This window comes from Dysidea avara, chromosome 5 (assembly GCF_963678975.1).
Source record: "Dysidea avara chromosome 5, odDysAvar1.4, whole genome shotgun sequence".
In the NCBI taxonomy this organism is placed as follows: domain Eukaryota; kingdom Metazoa; phylum Porifera; class Demospongiae; order Dictyoceratida; family Dysideidae; genus Dysidea; species Dysidea avara.
This window is the reverse complement of record NC_089276.1, coordinates 7,480,497-7,501,452: the sequence shown is the minus strand read 5'-3', so window position 1 is coordinate 7,501,452 and position 20,956 is coordinate 7,480,497. Positions and strand designations below refer to the sequence as shown.

The 20,956-nt window shown below is 37.7% G+C and overlaps 1 protein-coding gene across 1 annotated transcript in view; it reads left to right on the top strand.

Annotated features, from left to right (window-relative positions):
* The window catches only part of LOC136254955 (hemicentin-1-like), a 43,741-nt gene that overhangs the window by 10,198 nt on the left and 12,587 nt on the right, over positions 1 to 20,956 (top strand). Inside the window, exons 7-22 of the mRNA XM_066047674.1 lie at positions 3,188 to 3,445; positions 4,194 to 4,463; positions 5,618 to 5,884; positions 7,518 to 7,760; positions 8,034 to 8,285; positions 9,018 to 9,254; positions 9,334 to 9,630; positions 10,638 to 10,946; positions 11,640 to 11,942; positions 12,560 to 12,741; positions 13,927 to 14,044; positions 14,110 to 14,358; positions 17,581 to 17,673; positions 17,915 to 18,226; positions 18,327 to 18,647; positions 19,598 to 19,918. Coding sequence (XP_065903746.1) covers positions 3,188 to 3,445; positions 4,194 to 4,463; positions 5,618 to 5,884; positions 7,518 to 7,760; positions 8,034 to 8,285; positions 9,018 to 9,254; positions 9,334 to 9,630; positions 10,638 to 10,946; positions 11,640 to 11,942; positions 12,560 to 12,741; positions 13,927 to 14,044; positions 14,110 to 14,358; positions 17,581 to 17,673; positions 17,915 to 18,226; positions 18,327 to 18,647; positions 19,598 to 19,918 — 4,032 coding nt within the window. The remainder of the gene's footprint in view (positions 1 to 3,187; positions 3,446 to 4,193; positions 4,464 to 5,617; positions 5,885 to 7,517; positions 7,761 to 8,033; positions 8,286 to 9,017; positions 9,255 to 9,333; positions 9,631 to 10,637; positions 10,947 to 11,639; positions 11,943 to 12,559; positions 12,742 to 13,926; positions 14,045 to 14,109; positions 14,359 to 17,580; positions 17,674 to 17,914; positions 18,227 to 18,326; positions 18,648 to 19,597; positions 19,919 to 20,956) is intronic.

Sequence of the window (20,956 nt, the reverse complement as noted above, 5' to 3'; positions counted from 1 at the left end):
TGTGTGATATTCTATTAGAGCAGTAAGTTACACTGTAGCTAGCTGTGCTACACAAAAAAATTAAACTAGTATTTTTAAAAATGTTAATTTTAAATGAATCAGGTGATAAAAAATAGTGAAACAAGAGATGAATGATGGTATTACAGCATAGCTACATGGGAAATAGGGATGCACCGATACCAATATTTTTATTGGTATTGGACATTTTTGGTGGTATCGGATTGGTATCAGTTATGGTTTGAGTGACCGATACCATAACCAATACTTTGTAAGTTATGACATCATTTAATTGCTTTTCAAGATGGCGGCATACGTAGCAAGTGGAATGGACTTTTTTTTAAAAAATGATATTTAATCAGGGAAAATAGCGTCAGCCAAAGAAGGCTGTTTTTCAGCTATGCCCTGAGAGCACAACAAAAAAAAACTATATATATTAAGGAAGAACATATAACCATGAATTAGACTATATATTAAGGAAGAACATATAACCATGAATTACTCGAAAGAAGCCAGTGATTATGAATGGGTAGTAAGCCACAAAACAAGATTCATTGAAGCCATGCGTGCTGATAGATCGTCATGATTTAACGATGCGTAATGGCCACAAAACCAACAAGCAGTGCTATAAGACATTAGCTAACATGGATTTAAGTAAGTTGAGTAGAGATACTGGCTGTTTCTTGTAAATAATGATGGAAAGGTATCGGTATTGGCCACAATTTTCCACCAAAATGTATCGGTATTGGATCAGCTGGTAAAAAGTGGTATCGGTGCATCCCTAGTGGGAAAGTCCCTACTTTGGTATAGTACTTATTTTGTTCAATGCCAAAAGTAGGGACTACCCACTGAGCTATGCTGTAATACCATCATTCATCTCTTGTTTCACTACTTTTTATTGCATAGATCCCTACTTCATTTTTAAATTAACATTTTTTTAAATACTATCTCAGCAATATACTGTCAAGGTACTGTGAAGGTATTGTGATACTGGTTTCTAGTCAATCTTTTTTTGCGAGGTTGGGCAAACCTCTGTGATATCCCCAATATATACTTTGACACCTCAGATCAAAGGAAACCACAAGGCTATATGTCATGTATTGCCCTGACCACAAGGCGATATCATGATTTCACCCTGTGGTTAGGGTGATATCAGGATGTGACTAAAACATGGATCGGACTAGGAAACGGACTTGTAAATGGACTGGAAAAACTTACCCCAAACACATTTTTTTATGCAGTTACCCACTCCAAATACAATATCGGATGCTGTAGTAACAGTAAATAAACCTCTGAACATTGTCTCGAAGCTTGCTTAAGCCGATATTAAGCACTGTGCTTAAAACTGCTCTTGAATTTTAATCTTTTTGTGCTGAATTAAAAGCATATTCTTCGTGGCGTGACTGTATAATGCTGTAAACAAGCCAAGATACAAGCTTCAAGACTTGTTGAAGACTAGTAGCAGGTAATTAGTTCACAGCTGCTTCTCAGTGTAACAGGTGACGGGAGGTGATGGGCAGGCTTCGAAGTCGCACCACGTTGGTAAGGCTGACTGCAACAATAAATCCGCTATATGATAATTATAATTCAACGATTTTTTCAGCACTGATAGTGACAATTTCACCAGTGACTGCTGTTATCTGAGTTTATTAACCCTAGGTTTTAAGCACAGGGCTTGTTGGCTCGAAGATGAACTCACTTTAAAATTATGTTCAAAAGCTTTTGTAAGACCTTTGTTGTGTGTTGTATTCTTTTTGGGATGCTATGCTACAAGCTATACTGATAAATCCACATTTTAAGCTTGTTGGAGCCAGTCTGTTTACGAGTCCGTTCCATGTTTTAGTCACATTCGTGATATCATTATATAACTCTGACCACAACTGCCTTTGATATTGAGGCAAAGTATCAATTCCCTTTGATTTTTATATAAAGCTGCTTAAAGTTTTACATTGGGGGGTTTAAATTTAGCATGTTGGTTTATTAGGCTAAGCATTGTTTTAAGGAAAATAATTGAGTGAGTCACCATTTCATAGTTCAGTTACTAGGCATCACTAAAATTAATAATTGTTTTTGCAATGTGGGGATTGTTTTTCTACACAGCACATTTCAGCCATATGAGAAGATGGCTCAGACATTCTCAACCTATACTCCTAAGTATTCATTTTAGCACCTTAAGTTACTTTAGGCATCCACAAAGTGGTTATTTGGTTCAACCATTAATGTATTGCAAACTTACCCCCTGTTGATGCATGATCAGTATGTGGGATCTGACGCAATTCAATAGTAGTAAGGGTACTAACACCCCATTCACACTACCTTCTAACCCGAGTAGAGCATGGCACGGCTCAAAACAAATTGCAGTGTGAATCAATCAAGTCATGCCAAACCGGGTCCAACACAGCACGACAAGGAGAGGTGAGTTAGTACTGGTTGGCCCAGGATAGGATACAGAGTGAACACATTCCGAGCTGGCCAACTCAGGTTAACTATATAACTTGCTTCTGTTTGCCACACAGCAAGTATGTTCTATGCTCTAAAACTGCTCTTCAAAATGGTTAAGACGTACCATAGTTCTGATAGACTTTGTGACAGTTACGTTTGAATGACGCGTTAATATTCCTGGCGAAAGGAGCACCCACTAGCTTGAACATGCCAGCTATAACATTGTACGACTTATTTCAGCTGGTTCTATGCTTCCTCGCTACAATTCTAGTGCCTTGTACCTGAATAAATGAAAGCTTGTGCGCTTGTTTTAGCTAATTATTATTCGGCGCTCGTACTATCAAGCTCGCATCAGATGCAGTAGTGTGAACAAGGGCCAACCCGAGTTCAATAACCCGAGGTGAAAATACTCTGGCTAACCCGGAATGGGGTGTAAGGAATCTTGGGTACTGGCCAGGGTTGGATGAGTGAATTATCTTTATTAGAAAGCCCACAGAAATCCTAGATATTGTCAAGTGGAGATTTCTTGATGTAGCCCAAGCTTATACAGTTGATATCAATCCATTACAGTGGTTGAATTTATGTGCTCTTGTTTGGTGATTATGAGATAGGGTTCAAGGGAATTTGGACAAAAAAATTTTGGAAATTAAGTTATAGCCGGCTGTCAACAACAAGTTGAGAAATATGTCTTTTGATCAGTATTCAGAACAACATATCATGTATTGTTCTATAACTTCTTTTTATCTAGTTGCTCCTTATGATGTGGCCATCATGGGTGACAACATGTACCCTCAGGAAAGTCAGTTAGAGTTGAGCTGTTCATCAGAGGGTGGACCAAACTTAGTATACAGTTGGAGCAGGAGTGGGACTCATGAAATCTCAGCCACCACAACTACTAACACCAACACCCTTACTATTAGTGATCTAGCTACAGTTGATGGAGGGGATTACACTTGTACTGTCACTAATGATGCTGGGTCCAGCAATACTATGGTTACTGTTTATAGTAAGTTGAAAGAAATATGCTTGAGTGTAGGATAAAACCATGCTTGTGTGGTGGTAGAGTATGGTGTGGTTAAATTTGTTCACTACAACTCCTGGCTAACCGTGCACACAATAGTAAGAATAATGAAATCTTTTTTATGCATGTATGCTTTCTTGTGTCATATTGTCACTCATGTTCTACTGTTACACCCACTGGAAAGTGAAGTTTGAATCAGTATGGACAGAGATTAAGATTATCATTCTCTCAAACTGAACTTCTGTGACAGTAGAGCATGTTGTGTCGTACCAAGAATTACTATTCCGTTATTTATTCTTATCATACATGTAATAATTAAACCTGTTTTGGTTGTATAGAGTATTGCACAAGGTTGGTTACATATATGTACATACATACAGAACAGTAGACCCTCGTTTATCCGAAATTGGAAATGACTGTTCTATTAGAGTATTTCAACAGAGCTCTATGAGCTTCAGTTATCCAAGCAATTCACTTATCTGAACACTTTTATCATTGCCTGAAAACAAGAAGATTCAGATAACTGAGGGTTCACTGTACACACTTACTAAGTGTCAGCAGAAACCTTGAATGTTTTCCTAAACTCAGAAATATTACAAAAAATATTGCTTTTGCCTTGAAAATTTTGATTTCTGTGTTGCTACTTTATAAATTAATATTATATATTTGGACTTTGTCCATACTATAAAACATGCAGTTATGATATATTCTTATTGTTTCACTCTCTCAACAGTTGGTGTAGTGATCACTACTCATCCAATGGATCAGCTTATTAATGTCAATGATAATGCAACCTTTATGTGTGAGGCCACAGGCTCCCCTCCAATATCCTACCAATGGTACTACAATGGTGTTGACCTAGTGGATCAACTGATGTATGTGTCTGGTGCTACCACCACCACTTTAATGGTTACCAATGCCAATGTCACTCAGTGGGGTAACTACAGTTGTGTGGCCTCTAATATCGTCAACAATGCCACATCAGATGAAGCAACGCTGCACAGTGAGTAGATGGTTGCTAAACCATATCCTAGTCTGAATGCTGCATTCAAATAAACACCTGTCTCAATTATAAGCTGGGCGGTTTCTGATGCATTTTGAAATGCTTGCCTGGTCTCAAATATAGGTCTGGGCTATTAATGGAGTCTAAAATTAATGAGCATTTATATTTACCATTAAAGCTACAGGTTGTATCGAGATACTGTATTTGCTGTTAGAGCTGCCTTTTTATCATGCAAGTTTATAATGTCTAGTATCAGTGCTAGCAGAGATGGTCCGCTACTTTCTGCTAGTGTCAGCATCCAAAATACTCTAATAGAACAGTCAGTGTACTTTGGCAGAACTGTGACAATTGTTCTATTGGAGTACTTCATATAAATTGTGTAGTTGTAATAATGTTTTAGTGCACCTTCCATTCTACCACTACAAAATAATATACTTATAAATCTATTAATCTGTAAGAACAAAGTGGCTTAATTCTTTCAACCCTCAGCACTTTTCAAGAACTGTTATCAGCCTGATGCAATGATTGCTGTGATTCTTCACCACCCTACATACATTGTCATAAACTTGGGTGTACTTAAACTCTTGAGGATCTGGTACATTTAGCTCGTGATACCCTAAGACCTCTTCTTTTTGCCATACCATCACTTGCCTACATGCTTCCCCACTCTTACTAGTGGAAGGTTTCACTTATAAACTTGCAGTTTTTCAGGTTTTAAACAGTGATTTTGATATTCAATTTCCCTCCTGTTATCATAATCTATATCTCTATACTGTATATAAAGCTGAAAAGCCATTTGTCTGTCTGACAATCATGCTTTTTTTTTTGGCGTCCATCGATTATCTTGGCAACCACTGCATGTATCAGTGCAGCTGTTGTAGCAAACAACTCGTGATACTTTATTTTTGACCCTTTCTGGTGCAATTTTTTTCTGTTTCTGAGCCTTTTGTTACAAATTTTTTAGTATGATTACAACTTTTTACCTCTTCTCTCTTAAATGTTTTTGTAATTGCATTCAATATTACTGACTAGTAGCTTCATTTACTGTTAATAGGTAGCATGTATGTATATAAATATGTAGAATTATTTGTATTATCTTCAAAGATGTATCTTATCTGTTGCCAGTTTAAAATGTATAAATCTCTTTACCATAGTATCACCACTTGGTATTGTTGAAGTCACTCCAGAGATGTATCAAGTACCTCACTTGACTGATAATGTCACATTTACATGTCAATCAGATGCTGGTCCCAACCTCATGTACACCTGGTTGTACAATGATACTACACCAAACAATGATGACATTGTGATCAATGGTAACCAGTTGACAGTGAACAATGTAACTTACCTCCTTGGGGGAACTTATACATGTGTTGTAAGCAATGCGGCTGGAAATGGAAGGGACAGTAGTGTCTTGTATGGTAAGTAACAACTCTGCACTGATCAGTTTAAATGGCCCCATCTATCAACTGGTCACTGAAAGAATCACTAACTATTAGCCTAATGCCATCCACAGTTTCATGGTGATGCTATTTTGTGTTGAGTGCTACAATGTACTAAATACTTTTGTGCATCCAATGAATAACTACATGTGAAGAGTATTCTTATTCCTGATGGATAGGCAGACAACCTTCCCCCTGGCCAACCTCCCTAGTTTGGATAAGTACAAATCAAATACATGAACATTACAACACTAATCTATAAAATTCACAGTCAGTTGAACCAGGACTATCATTATAACTCCAAGAGCTACATCTAACCTTGAGATTAGGTAGGCCTGTAAGGTAGCCACGGTTTTCTTGGCAGCATTATCAACAGGTACATTGATGAGAACACTGATCACAGTGAATCCCTGCTCTTATAAAGCCAGCAGTTAGCCGCCATTTGGACACTGTTTAATTTCTCCACCCATTATGTATCCCTGATGCATCTGAAGGAGACCCCACTGCTTAAACTTCAATATCACTAGGCTCAAAACATCTTGCTGTGATTGCTATTCTTTGCATTGTATGCACAACAGAGAGTTTTCTTAATCTGTTGGCCCACAAGGTCACCAATCTGAGAACTAGCCATCCACACTGCCTACCAGCAACAAAGAACAATAGCAGGAAATCACCAGTCCAATGGATCACTTCTTGCTAAATGCTTTACTGCCAGCTTCAGGAACCTCAATAACTTACTAGTAAAGTTTAAAACTGCAGCACTTGTAGAAAACTGCAATGAAACAAATAAAATAACAACATATTAGTAATAAGAGGTCATGAAAAACTCTTTTGTGTTAATCTGGCTGTTTTTACCAAAACCTTGATTGCCATACAGTATGTACAAGCCTTAACCAGAATTCTATATACAATGACAGTGTGTATTTCCTTACATCAACACCAGGTCCTAAGCAACCACAACAAATTGTAGATATAAATTATACACATGCATGCATATAAGCAATGAGACTACATTACATGCACAATAACAAAACTACAACAGCTGGTTCAAATGACAAGTGCTTTAACTGTATATGTGTCTCTGTCACAACAGCTTTCACTCACCAGGACATCAGTAGTATATATATGCTCTAACCATTATAGCATATATTGTGTTAGTTTGCAATTGTACATTCTCATAATTTACTCCATCAATACTTATTAACCTACTCTCATCCCCCACCCAATATGCCCCACCATAATGACACGAGAATTAAAGCATAATACACACAATGAAATGTTCACAACAATAACTGCAAATGTGCAATTATTAAATATCTAGATAGTACTACTACAATTGCCACTCCCACCCATGCACCCACCCAAGCGATTGCCTTGGCTAATAGTACCTATAATAACTACCTCTGGTGTATGAGACCATCACTACCACATTTCTTTACTGCAACATCTTTAAATAGGCTGTAAGATGAGGTGTCCATTAAGCACTTGTGCTGTCCCTTAAGCACTTGTGCTGTCCCTTACGCACTTGTGCTGTAAAGCCTTAATAAGTAAACATTGTACTGCCTGTGAAGTATACACTTGTCATATTTGTGTGTACTGTTTCCCTTACCAGTTGATCCATTCATTACAACTCATCCAACATCACAACTGACAAGAAATGGAAGTGTTATCAACTTCACATGTATTGCAATAGCCTTTCCTGCTCCATCATACAGTTGGATTACTCCCATTACTGATGAGACTTTCAATACTAGTACTATCAGCATTGAAGTTATGTATGGTTACTTTGGTAACTATACCTGTATTGCTAGCTCCACTGGTCCATCTACTATGTCCGATCCAGCATTGTTAACTGGTAAGTTTTGAGATGTATAGGTTTGTGTGTCTGTGTCTGTGTGAATGCCTATAGTGTGGTGTAAGTATGTCTGTAGATAGTTGCGGATACCTGAGACCTGAGGACCCACCTCACCTAGAATTCAAATTTGTTGAGGGAAATGTTAATTATAGAGGAAACTAGCTTATACATTAGAAGCCCTGTGTTACTTTGGAAGGCATACAGTACCAATGGATTTCAACATCTTTATGTCTAAAACTGTTTGTTTCTTATATGGATACTTTCATTGTGTAGTATCACCTGAAGGCAGTGTTCAGATATCACCTATGAACATCTTAACCAATTTTAACTCTAATGAGAATTTGACTTGCTCAGCTGAAGGAGGTCCCAACAATGTGTTTGAGTGGAGGCAAAACGGGGTGGTCATCAGTGAAACTAACGATCCTATATTATCGTTTCCAATGGTGACTGGCTCTGATGGTGGAGTGTATCAGTGTACAGTAACTAATGCTGCTGGGAATGATAATAATATTGCTACAATTATTGGTAGGTAACATGCTGCTTATAATATACAGTGGAATCTCTCTTAACAAACTCTCTGAGTCAAGGACGCAATAGAAAAATTACAAGGACTAACATTTTGGTCCCAACAGGTCTGGTTAGTACATTTTTACCTCTGAAAGAGGAAAACCTCTATAGTACAGCCACAAAGGTGGCCAAAAATTCTGGATCCTAAAATGTCCGTAATAGAAAGGGTTCCAGTGTTGATGGGACACTTTATATTCAGCGCCTTTCCCATCTCTAACTTGTTAAAGAATGCACCATATACTTTCTTTATGTTAGCAAGTTGACTGTGCCCTATTTGTACATCTATGTAAAATTTCTTATTAGTCTGTGACCTCTTGCAGGAGGCTAGTTGCTCCATGCTTACTCACTCCGAGATTTTGTTTTACTACATCTTAGCTAAGATATCACACACTCCACTACATACCTGTGGAAGAACAACTTTATTACAAATTAATAGGAGCTGTTGTTTCACAACTGCCAAACCTGATATGTAAAGTGTTGAAAATTAACTTGCTAGTAGTTAGAGCTACTGTGTGAGGGTGGAATTTATCTGAGCAAGTGTGTGGTACTGTTCTGTACCACATACTTAGCTATCAACTGCTATTATAGTGACACTAACAGTACAATTACTAGATTCTGTGTATGTACACAGTCCATATTAATACATCCAATGGTGTTAAAATATTATAACATATTCTATTCTCTGTGTAGTTACCCCATACAATGCTACAATTACTGAAGTAGTAGTCATCAATATGGTCACCTACACATGTTATGCTAATGGTGGTCCTGGCAACACCTATGAGTGGTTACGACTAAGGGACAATTCAGTAGTGTCTTCTATACAGGAACTGATGCTGGACAATACAGACCCATTAGATGGTGGTGACTATCAGTGTATCATCACTAATGATGCTGGTAATACTACTGTCATGACTACTCTTAATGGTGAGGATATGTTTATCTGTAACTGGTGATTTTTGTCTTGTACTGTTTTATTGATGGTGGTTGTGTTTTCTCCCTGTAGTGGCTACAGTGATAGTGGATAGTCCACAGACACAGAATGTCACAGCTGGACAGTCATTTATGCTAACATGTAATGCTACAGGTTATCCAGTTCCTACCATAGAGTGGAGACAGAATGGCACATCCTATACCATCAGAGACCCAACAGTGATCGCAATTACACCAACAGATGAACTACAATCTAATAGTAGTATTATCACTGTCACTAATGCTACTACTAGTGATACAGGACTATACCAGTGTGTGGCTACTAATGTAGTAGTTACTGACATACAAAATGCTACAGTCATTGTACAAAGTGAGTATCACAACATTTGGTAGTGTGTTGTGTGGTTAAGAGAAGCCATTGTGAATGTGCAACACACAGTCTCATCCCCAGTCACCCACGCACTTGATCACGTGAAGGTCATGTGATTGAGCATGTGGGTGGCTGGGGACAAGACTACAACACATGCACACAAGTATGTGTAATATGGGAGCCCAAAAGTGCAATTTTGTGTTATTCATGACTGACCATTCCTTACTGTAGGAATTACCTTGGTATATACATCTTCAAATTTTGTTTCATATTATTCATCCTTCTTTTTGCAGCACTCACATAACTCAAGTATGCTTAATCTGATGTACTTCAGCATACTAAACTGATTTTATGATCTAATTGTTGTACGATTTCGATGAAGAGTTTACACATGCGATACATATTTCACCCACTGAAACAACTGTTTAAGAAAAACAGCTGAATTTTCTCTCAGAGCTTACACACACATGTACAATTCTTTGTAGCAAAAGAATTAACTAATACAAATTTATGATCAAGGAGGTATTATGAAAACCAGACATGCAACCAGTGCCTGATTGATTGAAATACTTAATAGAGTGGAGAGATCTAACACAGCATTCAACAATCCTGGCAAGCTAAGTATATTAGTGAAATCTTGACTCTCTGTTATGTACAATATTTACAGAATAGTCGAGGAAGAAACATGCAGACATAAACCATTAGCTAATTATGGGTCTAGCATATGCGAATACGTAAATTATATCTAACTTCCAAGCCATAAAAATGCAACCTTCAAAGAATGGCTAGTGTGTAATGGATGTGACATAATAGCAGTGGCCAAGAAATTACTGCAGTGATATTAATGCCGATGACATTAATGGAGAGTTAGACTCAAAATGTTTCCCATTTTTGAATAATTTACTACCAAGCTTTTTATTTGAAAAAACTGTTAAATGGTCTCACTGTTGTACTGTTATAGTAGCTCTGTGTATTGGGTAAATGTGTTATCATGTATCCTATCATAGATTGTCCTGATGAACCCATTAATGTTGGGTTGTTTGATGTTACTTCACGTGATCTCTTCATTAACTGGACTGAACCTCATGACAATAATGCTCCAGTTACTGGCTACAATATCACCTACCAGAATCCTGATTGTTTGGTAATGGCACCTAATAGTCAACCACAAGATGTGACAGTGACTAGCATGGAGGAGCAGGCCATGATCACTGACCTTCATCCTGGGGAGAATTATAGTTTTATTGTGATTGCCATCAATGATATTTGTCCCAGTGTACCCAGTACACCAGTTAGTGTTAGAACAATGGAGGAAGGTATTGTGATAGAGTAGTAGTTAGTGTCCAAAGCAACTGTAATATGGTATACTGACATGTATGATTCTCCCTGTATGCCCTTCTATCCAAAATGTAGATGGTAAATAGTTTTACCCTACAAATGTTTTGCACACAGTGGCATAGCTAAGGTGGGTACTGGTAGGGCACAGGCCCAACCAATCAGTTCCAGTACCCTACGTTGGTAGGGCACTGGAACTGACAGGTACTCACTGTACGTAGCTAGCTATAGCTAAATTGTGCAATACGAGTTGCAATATGAAGCCTCCTACAGCTGCATAACTAATTATAATTATTATGCTAACAAAACATTCGTACAGCTAGTGTCCTACTAGAGATAACAAATATTAGCTGCAAAATGCCACCAAACTGAATCTCAGCATCTAATTTTCAAACGTTTTCCTGGGGGGGTGCATGCCCCCAGATCCCCCTAGCTACAGCATGCTGATTGCTGCAGCTTGTACGCATACAATGGTGCCCAACCAATCCTTCTGGACTAGTTACACCATTGTTTGCACATATACCCACTAGTAGCTTATAGAGTTTCCTACAGGTAAAATATCTTATGGTTGTGCCAGGAGCTCAAGATTACCACAAGGTGGCTTGCAATGTTTATGAACTCCTGACTTGTTGGGATCATCTTTGTATGACATTTCTTCTTCTCCACATTTCCAGCTCCTGCTGTTGCTCCAATGGTGGCTATTCCAGTCCCAACTACTACAACTATTAATGTAACTTGGAATGAGTTAGCTTGTCAATATCATCATGGAGTCATTACACATTATGAAGTACGCTACAACACTTCAGACTTTAATGAAGATAGATCACTAACACTCAACACTGCAATGGGAGATGATACCAGTTTGTTAATAGAAGACTTAGAGGAGTTTGGTAACTACACTATAGAAGTGAGGGCCCATACTGCAGCAGGAGCTGGTCCTTACAGTTCATCTATAAATGTACAAACATTACCTGACAGTAAGTGCGTAATTAAGTATAGTCTGAGTTAATTATGTTCTGATTTAACAATGTGTCTTGTAGTGAATCTTAATTTTAAGTGAAATGAGCTTTTTATTAATTTTGTAGTTTCGTATAAAATATGTTGGTTGATACAATATGTGATCAGATCATAAAAGTGATTGTTTCACTATCAATCTAATAATTTCTGCACTAACCTTGCCTTCAACTCATTGGGTCTGCTTTGGCAATTACATAGTTTTCTGATCATATATAGAACTTTTCCATATGACATTGTAAACACCATGCAGGAACTGGCTAAAATGGTTCAAAACTTATATAGCTGTTCCCACCCTGTGACTGCATGTGATGACTTGTAATAGAGCCAGCCTCAATGAATACTATCTAAAATGGTTAGAAACACAAATATTATCTTGAATTGTGCACTAGACACCATTGAAAGTTCCATTTGTGGTGAAAAGTACATATGTGTAGCTGCCAGGACTGGTTAGTTACAAGACTTCAGAGTTTTAATTGAAATACATTAAAGCATGAATTTCCTATGTGAATTTCAATATCATACTTCTCTGTGCATGTATTATTATAGGTGTATATGTACTTTTTGTCTTTCCCAACAGTACCCAGTGGATCAGTAACTGATCTAGATGTGAGGAATATTGATCCTACTACAGTGGAACTCAGTTGGGGTCCAGTTATGGCTAGAGAACAAAATGGGATCACATTATCATACAACATCTACTATCAACAAAATGATAGCATGTCTAGTGACTACATGATGGTTATTAATGTGACAGAAATGGTATGTAGTTGCATGTGCAATAAGCAATAGTGTGTTTAGTTAATAATAAAACATATAAATGTATAATGGATGACAGCAGGTTTGATATTTTATCACAAACACTATGATTACACTCTCAAATTTTGGAGTCAAAAGTTTACCTGAGTTAGAGTAAATAGTCTGCCTTTGCAAGCTGCTTTTACCAAGCCCAGTGGTGAGCTGTATGAGCAATCTGAACTGTGATGGAGCTCTGGCTAACTTCATGGAGATGGCTAGATGTGGCTGTACACCTCGGATGAAGACCTATACTGTCAATTTTTTCTCAGTTTAGCTAGTTTTAAGCCTTAACATACCTCTGTGCATTCATCAAAGAAATTTTGAATAGAACCTCTATTGGACCTTCCCTGATACAGATTCCTCTTGAAGAGCTATGATAATCTAAAATGATGGATAACTTGGCTGTTGGCTACTTGTACAGTGGATACTCTGGCAGGGAATAATGCAATTACATTTGTACGTGTATATATATATATATATATATGTATTATATAAAGCACTGCCGCAAGTGCTGTACAGGAAATATAGCACGAAAAGAGTGGGCTATATTTCATCTCAAGACCACTCTTAGAGTGCTACATTTCCCGTACAGCACGAGGGAAGGCAGTGCTTTATCTGGTATAGAGAACTGGCAACTTCAAATACGCACAAGACACACAAAACGATTAGAAACTCACGGAGTAGTGTTATCATCGGTAAAATAGGCATTTTGCCTGTGTTGCACCTGCATTAGTCGTTTTGTGAGTATAGTCTGTCTTCTCAACAACTAAAAGTTTTTGATTGTGGTACTGTGACTGCAAGCAACCATCATCGAAACCTTCAAGTGTGTCTATAAATTAAATCCAGTGGTTCTCCTCTTACTGGTTGGGCTGACTGGTCAGCCAGCACAGTACAGGCTATCAGCCTGCAAATAGGCCTGTCAGTTTTATAACTACTTGTCATAGAACTGTGGATCTATAAGGTGTTCTATAACTGCCCAATATAGAACACTTGTGCTTGTATGGTGAATATAGAGCACTTTTTTGCTTTGATCCTCCCACACAAAGTTCTTTATATATATGGTGTTTTGGAAATTAAGACAAATTTTGTGGTAGTATACAACATCCTAAAGGATGAATTTGGTGCAATGGTGACTGTTTCTTTGCATAGGAGCATAACATCACTGGACTGAATGAGTTTGAGCTGTACATATTTACAGTAACAACGAATAACCAAGTTGGGGAAAGTGATGTCAATGATACCACCATGATTATGACTCTTGAATCAAGTGAGTCTACTTGATGTATACACTGTAAGTAGATATTACATGTACTGTTATGTACATTGTCCTAGTTCCCAGTGATCCAGTACAGAATGTAGTAGTCACAAATGTCACTGACTCGGATGATACCATTGCTGTGATGATATCCTGGGACCCTCCATCAGATCCTAATGGATTCATTCGTTACTATCGTGTTGAGTTTCAACTGATACTTGATGGTGGTTGTGGAGATGATCCATCGGATTCTGAAATGATGAATAACTTTGCTAACTTTAGTGGAACCAGTGAAGCCCCTACTATAACTATATTAGATGGACTAGGTTAGAAGAATTGAAACAGTCAAGCTGGTACAACTTTGTATACTAATGTTGTGAATAAAAGGATGTGGTTTTAAAATGTGGTGGACAACAAATGGCTGCCTTAGCAATAATGCCAACAATAATGATATCACTGCAGTAAATGTTATCACTGCAGTCAATTCTGTAATATTTGATATCACATTTATTAAGACTGCACTGTTTTTCTCAGCTCAGCTGTTTTAGTTCAGATATCATTTTCCTTTGTACATGTAAGCCTTAAATATGACTTACGTTGTTTCCTTTAAATTTGAAATACTTTAGATAAAGCATGTACATGCTTCCATGCAGTTTATTGAATGGTTGTGCCAACATAAATGCTGAATTGTGGTTTTAAAAGGTCTCAACGTATTAAAACTGGGCATCTCTGTAAAAATCATCATCATCATTATCATCATCTGCATCATCTGGGCAAAAGTAGTTTTGAGTGAAGGACAGGAGCAGAAATAAGAGTGACCTAAACAATATCAAGACACACGGTAGTGTATCGTGCAGCCAAGTACAGCTTGTGTGGGCGCGCAACAGACAAGTGTGTGTTTTACAGGAACCAAGAAAATGCCATTTTCACACATCCGTAGCCTGATAATGGCAGGACAGAAATTAACCATTTTTGCTGTGGGAACTCCCTCAGGGTAGGGCACCTCCCATTCCAACTTTAAGGTGAATCCGCCCATCCATCACTGATATACACGCCTTCAATGTTTGTCTTATTTTCTTTGTATTTTTCTTTTTAATCTTTTTCTTCTTCGTCTCGCACACTTTAGAAAAATTGTAATAACTCGTGCGTGCTTTGGTCGATTTACTTAAAATTTGAAGGGCAGTAGGAACATATACGTAATACTGCACATGTATAGACCAATTTTGGTACAGATTAGACAAAGACCAAGGGAGTTATGCACAACTTTCAAAAATCCAAAGGCGATTTGTTGTTACGCCTCCAGGGTAAAACGCTTGACAGAATTACTTGAAAATCGGTCTGTATATGGAGTAACTATCATAGTGCAAACCTTTTGTGGTTTGAAAGAAATCGCATTAACAGTCATGGAGTTATAACAAAAACGGCAACTATTAGTAAAAATCACATGATCAAGTTTTGTTAATAAAAAGTATTATACTTGTCACGCTACCAGGCAAACTAGTTTATGGAATCAGAGGTAGATTAATTGTTTTAGAACAAGCTTTCAGTGGTTTATAAAGAATCAGATAAAAACCACTGTACGTGCGCGATCGAGATACTCTAATAGTGCAGTCACCCTAATAGAACATTCAGCTCCATAATATTTGAACGTTCGGCTACAATCAAGTCACCATGTAGAGAGCTCAGCTAACAACAAGTTACCCAAAAGAAGAGTTCAACTACAATCAAGTCACCCTGTAGAGAGTTCAACTACAAAAAAATCACCCTGTAGAGAGTTCAGTTACAAACAAGTCACCTGTAGAGAGTTCATACAAGTCACCCTGTGGACTTCAACTACAAACAAATCATCCTGGAGAGAGTTCAGTTACCAACAAATCACCCTGTAGAGAGTTCGGTTACAAATAAGTCACTCTGTAGAGAGTTCAACTACAAACAAGTCACCCTGTAGTGAGTTCAGTTACAAATATGTCACCCTGGAGAGAGTTCAGCTACAAACAAATCACCCTGTAGAGAGTTCAGCTACAAACAAGTTACCCGGGAGAGAGTTCAGCTACAAACAAATTACCCTGTAGAGAGTTCAGTTACAAATAAGTCACCCTGTAGATAGTTCAACTACAAACAAGTCACCCTGTAGTGAGTTCAGTTACAAATAAGTCACCCTGTAGAGAGTTTAACTACAAACAAGACACCCTGAAGAGGGTTCAGCAATACAAGTCACTCTGTAGACTTCAGCTACAATCAAATCACCCTGTAGTGAGTTTAGTTACAAATAAGTCACCCTGGAGAGAGTTAAACTATGAACCAGTCACCCTGTGGTGAGTTCGGATACAAATAAGTCACCTGTAGGAAGTTTAACTACAGACAAGACAGGGTTCAGCAATACATGTCACCCTGTAGACTTCAGCTATAATCAAATCACCCTGTAGATAGTTCAACTACAAACAAGTCACCCTGTAGTAAGTTCAGTTACAAATAAGCCATCCTGGAGAGTGTTAAACTACGAACAAGTCACCCTGTAGTGAGTTCAGTTACAAATAAGTTACCCTGGAGAGAGTTCAGTTACAAATAAGTCATCCTGGTGAGAGTTCAGCTACAAACAAGTCACCCTGGAGAGAGTTCAGTTACAAATAAGTCACCCTATAGAGAGTTCAGCTACCAACAAATCACCCTGTAGAGAGTTTAGCAACAAACGAGTCACCCTGTAGACTTCAGCTACAAACAAGTTACCTTGTGGAGATTTCTGCTACAAAGTAGTTTACCTGTAGGAGAGAGAACATGTGATAATTTTCATACAGTATTATTTTTTTGTAAAAAAATGCATCTTTATAAAAAAAGTATCCATAGAATTCAGGTCTTGATGTCTTCTCCTTAGGCTGGCTTTGGAGTATACAAATACAAAAAGATGTGATATCTATAGAAAAACAGCCAAGCTGTAAAAAAAGGGTGCGGCCTCCAAAAAAGCTAGGGTAGAAAGAAGATGTGAAATCCAAGGTGGCGGCCAAGAAATGGCTGTGATGGTAGGTTAATGGCAAAAATTTTAATAACGACAATTCAGGTGAATTTGGTGCCGATTCCTAGGAGAAGGCAACACAAATTCACCTGAATTGTCATTGTTAAAATTTTTGCCATTAACCTACCATCACAGCCATTTCTTGGCTGCCACCTTGGAATTCACATCTTTATTCATCATGGCTTTTTTTGGAAGTTACACCCTTTTTTCACAGCTTGGCTGTTTTTTTATAGATTGAGACACACTCCCATAGTGTATGTCATGAATTAAAAAGAAATTGGGCACACAATAGTGTTTCCATGATGTATCCACTAAACAAAATTAATACTGCATGTCATCTTCTGGAGCTCTGTTTCCCTTCACTTTATGTAGCTACATTTTGCTTTGTCAATGTGTTTTTATGCAACTGGTACTGTATTCTGGTGTTTTCCATGAGGGAACTTGGTTGAGCCTTTTTTTGTGTACCTGTGTGAACTGTGGGATACAGCACCATTTCATCACTCACATGATTATTAATTTTGATGTATTCCATTTTTAGTTGGCAACAGACATTACAAATATTCAATATTTCCTGCCACTTCTGTTGGTGAAGGCCCTCTTGAGAATGGCACATTTTTAACAAGAGAAGACAGTGAGTAACTTTCAAATTGTATGTCTGTATTGTAGGTGAAGCCCAACTCCAAATGGTTGTTCTATTAGAGTAATTGAACCTATAACAGTTCATTACATTTGACTGGTTAAAACATAGCAATGCTGTTTCAAACTTTTCAGCCATTGAGATATCCCCATGATAACCGTACTATACATGCATTTTACATCATATTAATGCTAATGTATATAGTTACTACTTCTATGCTTTTCCAATTCCCCAGCTCCACTGGCACCCAATAACCTCACAGTAAACTATCCAGGGATACCTCGTAACTCAACTACCCTGGTGGTCACTTGGGATAGACCATCGTGTGATCGAGGTGTCCTCTCTGGTTATGAACTCTGTTATGTCCCAACCTCAGTGGGTGATTGTGTTAGTAATGGAATGAGAGTGAACATCACTGGTCCTGATACGCTGTGGTACACTATTAATGATTTATCTATTAATACTAACTACACTGTTGAGGTGAGAGGAAGGACTGGAGCAGGCCTAGGAGATCTTGTAACTGCTATGAGCCCTACTGATGAAGATGGTAAGTTTAATTTGGTCAACTAATGCTATGGTTAGTATGCACTTCAAATGTTTAGTCATGCATGTGTATTACCTAATGATATTATTGTTTTCTTTTTCAGCTCCGGATTCAGTTGCAGATTTGCAGACACAGTTCACTCCATTCAATGACACCAGTGGGACGTATGCTATCACTTGGACACCTCCATCACCAGATAATGGATCATATTATCAAATTTTGTATTACTCATTCTCTTCAGCTTATACTATAGGACCATTATATAATGGCTCATCTAGTATCACGTTGGACCAAGGACAAGGAAGTTACAATGTGCCTAATGCTCTTTACTTTACTAACTATACCATCACCATCACAACTGTTAATATGAGGTACAATATCAGTAGTGGACCTGTTGAAATTATGGATCAAACTTCTGGTGCAGGTACAATCCATATACCGTAAAGGACGAAAGTTTGTTGTGAGTTTGGCGAATCAGCATTTAAAGCACGTTGGCAGACAAAAGTTTGGCAAATTTGCCATACAGCTTATTATAGCACAATTATAGAACAATACACTGTATAGCTAATTGATGAATAAAGGTTGGTGAATTTCCTTGTTCGCCAAATTCTCCAAACTTTAATCACTCCAAACTTTCATCGTTTATGTTACTAGGTAGTATTTAAGTGTATACCACACCACAGGAGTGGATCAAAATTGTATACCACTTGGGTGAATAGTCTGGTGTGTGTATACTATACAGTACAGTGTAGCTGAATAAATGACAAGTAAAACATTTGGTGACAAAGTGAAAATGCAATTGGCATTAATTTTATTTGACAGTATCGCAGCCTGAATGACACTAATGACTCTTTCGCATGAATTCCCCAATGCTGTAGTGAAATGTTTTGCTGCATAGTAGGGTAATTTTCAACAACATAATATATACTTTCCTATTCTGGTTCATTGTTGATACGTATAAGCATTGTGCTTTCTCCAAGAAACCTTCAGAATTAATTACAGTATATAGCTTTGATGTGGCATTGTTGTAAAATATAGTCTCATCTCAACCAGTTGGGAAGCAGTAGTTCAGTAGTTAGAGTGTTCTGCTGATATATACTACTAATGCATGATCTGAAGGTCAATGGGTTACTGTTATACTGTTGTGGCTGCTGTTGATTACCACTATAGTTACATTATTAACACGATTCTCCACCCATTGCTGCAGTATACCCAGCAATAATTACACACTTGTATAGCTGGATAATGACCTTTAACCAATGTCTTTACCTGATTAAACAATCCCTCAAAAATTTTACATACTGGTGTTTAGAATCTCAGAATTGATACATTAGTGTACTGTTGCAGTGTATTATGCCATTGATTATTTCACAGCACCTACAGCTGTTCAAGACCTCACTGCTGTGGCATCCTCTCTGGAATCAATTTACATCAGCTGGAATCATCCTCAGTATCCCAACAGTCAATTGACACAGTATATCATATATCACAGAGCAAACCCACCCATGATCCAATTGTCACCTAACATATCAAATGATGGCTTTGTTGCAGTTGAAGTACCTGTGGATATGCTTAGCCTAAATCTGTCTGGACTAAACACTTTCACAAATTATTCTATCCATATGTCAGTGAGAGGAGAAGGTGTTAGTGATGCTCCTATAGAAATAGAGATAATTGACAGAACTAACTCATCTGGTAAGTCAATTAATATAATTATTGGTGCTTGTCGGGCTGAGAAAAGCTACATGCATGTCATGCATTTTGATAAGTGTCATCGAGGGTGTAAGCAGAAAGGGGTTTCCACCACAGCTAAATGACTGCTATATTAGAGTAGCCTGACTACTTTATTAGAGTATCTCAATATTTTCATCGCAAAATCATAGTTCAGAACAATATTATATTATATATAGTACAGCAGATTTGTACTTTTGATGATAAAAGCATGAAACTTTGTACAGTAGTACATCATAGGTTACTCCATATTTTTGGATATAGGGCCATCGAAAATTTGACCTTTGGTGACTTTTACAGCCATTTTCTACTGAAAATTAGTCATTTTTGCCTATGTCTCCCTCAGACATCAAGTAAATGATTAAAATCTGCCATAGAAATAAAGATCTAATTCTAAGAAACAACTTGGTTTTTGTTTGAAGTTGATAGCATGTTTTATTTATAAGTTACAATTGTTTTAAGTTGTTGTACTAGAGGAGGTTGGAAGCGTAATAAGCGCTACGAAACTTTTTTCATGTTAATTTATGAGATTGTACAGTGGAATAGTATTGAAGAAGGGCAACAGCATTGAATGGTGGCTGTGATACTACTCTCTAACCTTCTTCAGGGAGGGATATTGCTGGTTTTGTTCTGCTGAGAGTTTTCCCAGTCTTGTCTAATCTTGTAACAGGGCACACACCACTATTATTCATGGAGTATACTGAGTACAATGACTTCTTGGGTGTCTATTCATACTATTTCTCAAGTGGGATTCCTCTATTCATCTTCCTCACTCAACAACAAAGATTTTACTGCATCCATGGCCTGGCACAAGATCTCACGTGATTTCTGGGTTGCCTAAGTCTTAAAAAACTACCCTTTTTGGTGGGATTTATTGGGGTTTAATGTGCCATTACCATTTATTCGTCATACTTCATCAATCAAAAGATATTTCAGTACCCACGGAGGTTCAATGCGCTTTTCAACACAAAACCATTGGAATCATGTGCACGCTTCCGGCCT